The following is a 9131-nucleotide window of genomic DNA, read 5'->3' as shown; positions in this document are numbered from 1 at the left end:
CCTGCTGACAGAAGTATGTCAGGTCTCCACCTTCTCACCTCTCCTAGTAAGGTTCTTGCTCTCTCCCCATTTCGTTTTAGCCCTTACTCATTCAGTGCCTACAAACCAGCAGGGTTTGGAGCACTGGTTCCCCAACTCTCAGCCAGCTACCCAATCAGATGAGTGAAATAAAGTTCTACTCAATAAACCAGGAGTCAACTTGGGAAAAAGTGAAGAATGGAAATGATGACTTGTGATCAAGCCAGCTTGCAAAAAGCCTCAAGACTTCTCTTCAAAAGTGAGATGGGAAATCAGAAGGACAGAGAAATTTGCCCCTTGACTGAGCATAATACACTGAGGTGTCATTTTGATGAGCTTTTATGGGCTACCAAGCACCCAGGTAAGGATGGAGAGATTATGTAGGTATAAATAAATGCTAAAATGTCTGCTCTCAGGGGTATCTGATACTTAGCAACCTATTCCAGCTGTGAGACTGCCACCAGAGAACACCTGTGAAAGTCAATGACATAATATCTGGTTTAAAGCTATGGATGAGAGGAAAAACTGACTACAAGGCAAAATTACCTGACAGATGCACTGTGCTCTGAACAAGGAACAACTCCACAGCTTACTGGCTTCTCCAGGAAGAACAGGGATCTTTTGTGGACACCTTAGAGACTTGACATCCTCTATTACATTGAATTTTATGTGCATTTAAGCAGTGCCTTGGCTAGCTTCCCTGATCATTCCCAAATGATCTTGAAACCGCTGCTGGTTTTCTTAGGACGAGTTCAGAGCAGAAGTGGAAGCCCACCTGTAGTCTGATCAAAAATACTGCTACTCTAAGCAGAAAACAAGAAACCAGCAATGATATCTAAGGACACAGGCTGGAATTGGAGACCTAGGCTCGAATACTGCAGAGCAGTACTGAACCAGCTAGGCTGATTTATACAATTCATGGAATCATGGAATAGTTTGGGTTGGAAGGGACCTTAAAGATCATCTAGTTCCAATCCCCTGCCATGGCCAGGAACACCTAGGAACACACACTGGAAGATACAGGGACACATTAGAAGATACAGAAGATTCTGGTATATGGCTGAAAGTCACTACATCTTTTGGGTTGGGGCAAAACCAAACACAAGGATTGTAGACAAAAACACCGTCTCCCCAGCTGGCTTAATGCCCTATTCCTGACAGAAAATGAATGAAAAGGACGTGCAAGACGTTTCCATGAGGCCATGACAAGAAGCCCAAAGGTCAACCGAAGCACAAACCAGCCTATTTGTCTCTTCATGGTGTATGTTCCAGCCAGTTGAACTGGCTGAAAGAAACTGGCAGAAGCTGCTAATAATGAAGCCCAAATGTCAGAGGCATCCCTGCTGCAGGGCAGGAAGGGGCTGCCTGGCTCTGGGGGAGCGGAGCAAGAGGTGGAGGTCAGGACATCACTGCCATGCTCAGGCTCCTGCCCTGCTTTAAGTACTTATGTAGCTTGTGGACTTTTCAAACAAGAAGCTTTCCTGGCCTTCAAGAGGCCTTTCTAAGTACCCTGGCTAATAAAACCTTCACTTGGTATTACATACAGTATTCAAGTAAAAGTCCTGCTTACTCCCCAGCTTTCATTCCAGTTTGGGGTTTTTATTCATTCTGGTTTTATGGAAAAACCAAGTATGTCAAAGATCTTTAAAAGTTCTTTTTTGTGTGTGTGTGAACTATCCCCAGTGCCAGATGGAAAGTTCAGGACAAAAAGAAACCCCCAGCTGCTGGGTGAGTTTCTCAAGAAAGCCATTTCACCCCAGTGAAATGGGGCTTCTCATTCCTCTGATGTCCCCAGACACATCAGAGGAATGAGATGTGTTCCTCGAATTGGTGGTACCCTCATGAAACAAGATGCACAAACCCCTGGAGCAGCAGGGACAACAAGAGGTGCTGATGCTGGAGGGCAAATGCAAAAGGGGGCTGGAGAACTGCCTTTGGAATAAACTCAGGAGTGATAGCACAGGAGCAGATCCTGAGAAGGGACAAGGTCTCACCGCAGAGTGAAGTGGCTCAGGACATCATTCACAAGTCACTTATGAACTCCCACAGACTGGGCAAAAACAGACTAAAGAGGAAAAGAAGAAACCAGAAGCCAAGTGAAGTAACACTGGGTAGAACTGGAAGCTGGACCAGGCAATATCACAGAAAGCTGGTACTGCTGCTGCAGGCAAATGCCAGCCAGGGCAGGGACTTCTTCAAGAAGGTGCCCAGAAGAGAAACCTGACAAGGAGGTGAGGAGCTGATGTACAAACTAGCCAAGCAGTTGTGGATTTGCAGAGACAGAGCTCCTGCTGGACAATGTTGGGCTGTTCCCCTCCCCACCTGGAAGAGTCTTGACCTCATACCAATAAATCCTCAAGAGCATTAAGAGGGGTTTTGCAGTGAGAGGAAGACCGCATTGTAAGCTGACTGTGAGCAAGCAGGGGCTTTGCATGTCTAGGAAGATCTGAGAGAGGAAAGGGCCTAACAAATAAGGGGATTATCTTTTACGAAGAATTGCAAAACTCAATGTCACATTTCAGGGGCAAAAATGAGAAAGGTATGAGTACAAATCCTGAGTTGGCTTCCTCTTTCCTTTAGCCTTTCCCCTGCTTCCCGATAGCTCCAGGAAGAGGCTCTCTATGGCAAAAAGGGTAAGGGATATGAAAGTATCATACGAGAGAGTAACTGGGCCTCCGACACCAACCTGCTGCAGCCTGCAGCTTCACAAGCTGCTCCTGCAGCCACCCGGCCTGTTCCTACAGAGGCACATAATGAATTTTTGTTATTTAAACAGACATTCAAAGAGATACAGCATGACAAAGGCTGAAGGAGAGGGAGAAGCAGGACAAAAGAGAGAGGGAGAAGCAGGACAAGATCTCATCACCTGAGCCTCTCCTCAAAAACACTCCACCAGCAGCTTTGCTGCAGTGGTTTCATGCCATTCTTTGCCCATCCTCGTCCTTTACCCAGTCTCCTCCTTTGCTGCTGGGATGGAGCACAGCTGAAAGGTTTGACTCACCCAGCAGCCCTGCCACTGCAAGCAGCCAGACACCCTCTGAAGGATGCCAGAATCCATCCTTTGGCTGGTAAGGCCAAAATACATAAAAGGAAATAATGAAAGAAACTGGTGCCTCCACCTGCAGATGTCAGGTTATTTATGTTATAGATATTACCCTGAATGATGGTCAGCACCCAGGAGTTTTCCTCCTGCAGTGGCAAGAACTATCAACAGGAAGCACAGCAGAAGGGCTGTGCTCAGGCAGCAGGAGCTGGTGCTCTGTAGCACTGGTGCCACTGCAGAGGGAAAGCAGAAGGCTGAGCTAAACCATGCTTCAGGGAACTGAAGGTTGTTCCTTGTGTAAAGGCAGGTCGAGGGAGGGGATCCTACCCCTCTGCTGCGCTCTGCGGAGACACCCCCCTCCGATCCAGCTCTGGGGCAACAGCACAAGAGGGATGTGGAGCTGCTGGAGCGAGTCCAGAGGAGGCCACGGAGGTGCTGCAAGGGCTGGAGCAGCTCTGCTCTGGAGCCAGGCTGAGAGAGCTGGGCTGGGTCAGCTGGAGAAGAGAAGGCTCCTTGAGAGGAGACCTTAGAGCAGCTCCAGTGCCTAAAGGGGCTCCAGGAAACCTGGAGAGGGGCTTTGGACAAGGGCCTGTAGGGACAGGACAAGGGGAATGGCTTTAACCTGCCAGAGGGGAGATGAGATGAGCTCTTAAGCAGAAGCTCTTCCCTGTGAGGGTGCTGAGGCGCTGGCACAAGGTGCCCAGAGAAGCTGTGGCTGCCCCATCCCTGGCAGTGTCAATCCCGGGCAGTGTTCAAGGCCAGCTTGGACACAGGGGCTTGGAGCAGCCTGCTCCAGTGGAAGGTGTCCCTGCCCGTGGCAGGGGTTGGAGTTGGATGAATGTAAGGTCCCTTCAACCCAAACCAGGCTGTGACTCTATGATTTCACACCGCACACTCATAGAACAAGGAAGATTTGAATCTGTCCACAGTAGAAGGGTCTGACAAGCCACAAGAGATGCAGCCTGCTCCTGGGCATGGTAGTTCCATACAGGACCTGTCCCTTCCAGGAAGCAGGGTGGAGAAGATGGAGTAGCAGCTGGGGGAGGCCCCTGCACCCATTTTCTCTGCACCTAATCAGCAGCTTCTGGAGCCATTTCTGTTTCAGTCATCAGTGCAGAACAGCCAACAACTTTTGGCTTGTGGACTCCATGAAGCTATTCTGTACTGCTGGATGTCCTTCCATGGATGACTTTCCTGCTGCAGTGATGCTGCTCCTGTGGGAGCACAGGAGAGGCATGGCAGCACCACCAAATGACCAGAGACACTGGCTTCCCAATACAGTAAATTGCAGGGCAGCGTTCCTGATGCCCTGCACCCAACATGGTGCTACAGCATGGAACTGTATCAGGAGTCACTGAAATCATAGCAAAGGTCTCAAATCACTGGACTGACGTGTTTTCTTCTCAAAGCACCACTCTACTTCTAAACCTTCTCAACGGAAGGGTGTTATGCTGAATGAGAAGAAAACAAGTTCAGCTCCTGCCTGTAGAGCAAGGAGAGACCATGGAGAACAGCTGGTTCCCCAGAAGCCAGGCTGGGAGCTGGGACTTCAGACAGCAACAGCTCTGCAAATTGTCAGGACACCACAGGCTTGGGGGACACAAAATGAGCAGGAGGTGACAGCCCCAAACACAGATGGCCCATAGGGCAGATTTAGACAGAGCAGGAGCAGGGAGATTAGTGCACAACCTCAGCTGCCCCCAAAGCAACAGCAACCTGAGAAAGAAAAGACTTTGCAGTTAGGGATGAACTAATTGCTAGTCCAAGCTCAGCCCTGGCCTGAAACCTCACCTGAAATAACTGCAGCATCCAAGCTGTGGAATAGCTGCTGCTGCACTGGGAGATCTCACTTGCTGTTCCACTCACAGGTCTCCCTTTGCTCAGCTTCATGTTTTATCCACACCGGGACAAAGAGAAATCCCTTGCCACTAACATTCTGGAAATGATGCAGTTGCTGGGACCCTCTAAACTTCCCTCTCCTGGAGGCCTCACCATGCCTGCCTAAGGCTCAGAGAGTTGCACGAGCCCAGCCCACAGCTTTGGCATTTCAAAGTTCAGACACTGTAAACCTCTTGGATTTTATCTGTTCACAAGTGGGCCCTTAGGCCCAGCACCCCCATGAGGCTCAGGCCACCTCTCTTCCCTTGGGAAACCAAGCTCACACATGCTGTGCAAATGTCACCTCCAACTGTGTGCTTCGAGAACACAGCATTGGTGCCTTCTGCCTCTCAGATGAGAGCTATACCTGCATCACAGACCCTCCACACTGACAAGATTATCCCATGACACTGATCATCCCTTCTGCAAACAGAGTCTGGGACAACATAGTGCCTGTGCCAGCAGACACATCTCCTCCTTGATGATGTTAGCTAAGCCAGCACAACACTCTTCTCACTACAGTGGTACACGCTGCAGAGCTTTGAATCAAGCCACTCAGCTGTAGGTACGTCTTTTTTCTACCCATGGCTATCATGATTACGGTAGCAAAACCACAGTCACCCAGGTCCCACACCCTGGGCTTGAGAAGCTGGGGATACCCAGGCATCTTTTCATCGTCAGTTTTCAACCTGTGATCTGCAAACTCCAAGTTCCACCAAAGGCAACTAAGAGAAGCAAGCTTTTAGCTGCAGACAGCCTCTAGCTCCACTGGAGACTTTTAGGGATTCAAAACCAGGTTGAAACACCACTGCATGGTCATCCAAAACACCCAGAGACTTGGCCAGTGAGCCCACTGCTGTGAGGAAGTCAGTACGTACTGCAGAAAGTCAAAGGATGGTGGTTATTCCAGCAACATGATACACTGGAGACAAGTACAAATCATATTCACAGCAGCTGGGGCTGAGACTACCTGGGGCATAAGCCTACCTGGCATATGAGACCAGCAAGAGAGAATATTTCCAGGTTAGATCAGGGAAGACTCCAAAGAAAACAGAAAGAGTTGGAAAAGAGAAAAACACAGACTCCTACATAACTCACTTCTACTCTTTCATAAGAGCACTTACAGTTGGTATCATCCACAGAGTTAGAATATTGATGTTATTAGCTACCAGCCAGCAGCAAGCAAAGAAAAGGACGAGAGGGAAGGGAGGATGGCTGTTGCCCACCTCACCCAGCCAGATGGACAAGCAGCTCCTCTAAGATGCCCAGTAAGCACCACTATGTGGCATGCCAAGGATTCCACCTGGGAAATGAAGTTCCAACATTGCTTCTGGTTTCAAGGGGAGGTTTTGGGGAGGACAAGGCAGAAAATGGACAGTCCAGAAAACCGCTACACTTGCCATCTCCAGAGCAGGTCCAGCATGGTAAGCACAAAGCAAAGACACTCCATCGTATATCAGCAAGAACAAAACACTCCCTAGAAGACGCCCAATCCATTGCAGCTCCTCCTGGTGAGGCTACAGCATGGCACATGCTTACATAAAAAGCAAATTTTAAGTCACTACTTTATATCCCAAAGGCCATCATGGAGCTGTTAGATGTCAACCTGTACCTAGCATCAACCTAGGCTGTATCTGAACCAGTGACCCAGAGGTGAAAGGCCCATGCCCCATTCTCAGTCTCCAGAGACATGTGATCCCCTCAAAACAGTAGGTTCCTGATAGACATTTTCAAAAGGGCACAAGCAATTATGAGAGCTTCACAAATCACTTGACAATATGCCCATTACACAATTTATTTTCAGCAAATAGCAGCCTTTACACTGGAAATAAATAGAAAAAGAGCAGTAGATGGGTGCTAGATGGAAGAACATTAATTCTCCATCACATTTCATCCCTAATGGACTGAAGTACAAATGTAAGTATGGGCATCACCTACTTTAACTGCCATAATTTGCCCACTTGGTTTGTGGACCATTTTGTTGACAGAACCATAAGCTCCTCGTCCAATTTCTCCAAGGTCTTTCAAGTCCTCTGCTGTAAAATCCCAATGTTGTTCAGGGGAAATCTTCAATTTTCCTGATGATTCAATGCTGTGTGTTCTCAGTCTCTCTCTGTCAAAAATATTGGGAAGCAATTTTTCCACATTTTAAATAGTTTGTAAATGTCTCTTTTTAGCACTTGATTAAACATTAGAAGAGAGGGGTTCACAAAAGCTACAGCAACAATCGGACTCCACGAAGGATTTGGTTGGGGTTGGGGGGTGCAGGGGTGAGGGGAAAATGTTCAATCAAAAATGACATACATTTGCCCACAGCTTCGATTGCATCTATGTTTCTCCAGCTGCAGTGTAAAATTCAATGTGTCTCATACAGTAGAGTCATTCTAATCACTCATTTACACAGTTCTTTCTGCTTGGCACAAAATACATCAGGCTTCGAGCAGGATCTGGTAACATGCAGAACCAAGAGACTGAAGCGCTCTCCCCAGCCCCAGTTCCCAATAGCTCCTGCTGCTCTACATCGCCATGCTCCCAGCAACTGCCTCCCTTCCCACTGGGTTTCTACAACACAGGCATGTTCTGTGTGAATCCAGGGGACTTTAGAAAGGATTCGCTCTTAACGGAAAACTGCACTTTCAAAAGAAAACCCAAAAACATTTTAAGCAATAATTTAATTTATTCAAAACCAAATAAAGAGCCAATCATTTCTATGGATAAACCCCAAGTTGTTTGCAGTGTATGAAAACAAAACCTGCTTGTTCAAGTGTCTCTTTACTAAACACCTAAATTAACATTAGTAGGCAAACACTGTTCCTACTGAAGCCACAAATCCTGGACAACTAGGAAGGAGCAAACCAATGCCCCAGATGTGTAGGACAGAAGAGTTCAGTGGTTGTTTTGTGCTGCCCCAATTACTCATTTAAATGCAGCAATGTTATTGCTGAATTAGTAGGAAACGCACAAGTATTTTCAACACTTTTTGTCTCAAAAATGCCATGCAATTTGTCAGGTTTTCATTAATTCAGTAGCTGATTTGCACTTTTTGGGTTGTAAAGTAAGCCAAAAGCCTGACTTTTCCCACTTCCAAGTAGCATTAACAGCATCAAAGACAGCTCACAGTGCAGTGCGCACCAATATGACAGCACACAGGTCCTTCTGACCACCCTGTGTACAAGGGAGATTCTGTCAAACTCATCCCTCGGACTCTGATCACTTCTCTTGGGCATTTGATCCAGCCACCACTCGCTCATCCAGGGGCTGGCCCAACAGCCAGGCCACAAGTGAAGCATTTGACCAAACACACAAAGCTTATGGAGCTTTAAATAAACATGTTATGGGCGATTCCATGCTGATAACCACAGCCGTGTGCCAACCAGCAGCTGAGGGTGCTGCGGGCCGCCAGGCTGCACCCAACCACGACCTCTGCCGGGCTTTATTTGGAACCTGGATTTTGTGAGGGCAACGAGGTCAGGTCCAAAGGTCAACTGACTGGAGCAGCCCCGGTTCAAATGGCTTCATCTGCTGCTCTTCAGCTTCTCTGTGCCGCTTTGGTTTAACACTTTGGGGCTCTGAGCAGCTGCATGTCCTGAACCCTTGACCTGCTCCATGGAAGCCTTGCTCAGCAGCTCCTCTCATCGCTGCTCTGCCTGCCCTGGTCTTTCCTGCTCTATAACCCACCTAGCTTGAGATTTCCCATCTGCCACTCCCTATGGTGTCCCTCCATTTCCCTTAGTAATAGTTCTGGAAACCTACCGATAGTGCTACAACACAGCACAGATGTGACAGACACAGCAGCCCAGGGAGTAAAGGTGGCAGCCCTTCACTAGCACTGTTCACACACCTGAGAGTGTCTGTGCCTATACACGCCGCACGGGGGGGGGGGGGGGTGTCTCCATGGAATCTGCTTACTAAAAAGCAACGAATGAAAATAAGGCAGTAAAATGAGGGAAAAAGAAAGAGAGGGAAAAGAAAAAAAGAAAGAAAGGGAACAAGGAAAAGAGAAAAGGAGAGAAGAGAGAGAAAAAGAAAAGCATCATGACCTCCAGACTCGGCAGCTTTCTGTAGGCTGATTGTGCTGGAAACTGCATGAATCAGTCACTATCTGCTTGCTCAACCATCCTATTTTATCAGCACCATAAAAATAGTTCTTTTGCTGGAAGAAGATAGGTGAGAAGCGTCAGCTGAGGAGGCA

At 47.9% G+C, this 9131-nt stretch overlaps 1 protein-coding gene across 1 annotated transcript in view; it reads right to left on the bottom strand.

Moving 5' to 3' along the window:
* Positions 1-9131, bottom strand: part of MAP2K4 (mitogen-activated protein kinase kinase 4) — a gene marked incomplete at its 5' end in the record, with an annotated part of 52572 nt that overhangs the window by 26299 nt on the left and 17142 nt on the right. Inside the window, one exon of the mRNA XM_010019331.1 lies at positions 6878-7052. Within this exon, the coding sequence (XP_010017633.1) occupies positions 6878-7052 (175 nt within the window). The remainder of the gene's footprint in view (positions 1-6877; positions 7053-9131) is intronic.

The sequence above is a fragment of the Nestor notabilis genome, unplaced genomic scaffold, assembly GCF_000696875.1.
Source record: "Nestor notabilis isolate BGI_N333 unplaced genomic scaffold, ASM69687v1 scaffold308, whole genome shotgun sequence".
Classification (NCBI taxonomy): Eukaryota; Metazoa; Chordata; class Aves; order Psittaciformes; family Psittacidae; genus Nestor; species Nestor notabilis.
Note: the sequence above shows the minus strand (reverse complement) of the source record. Positions and strands in the feature narration are given on the sequence as shown.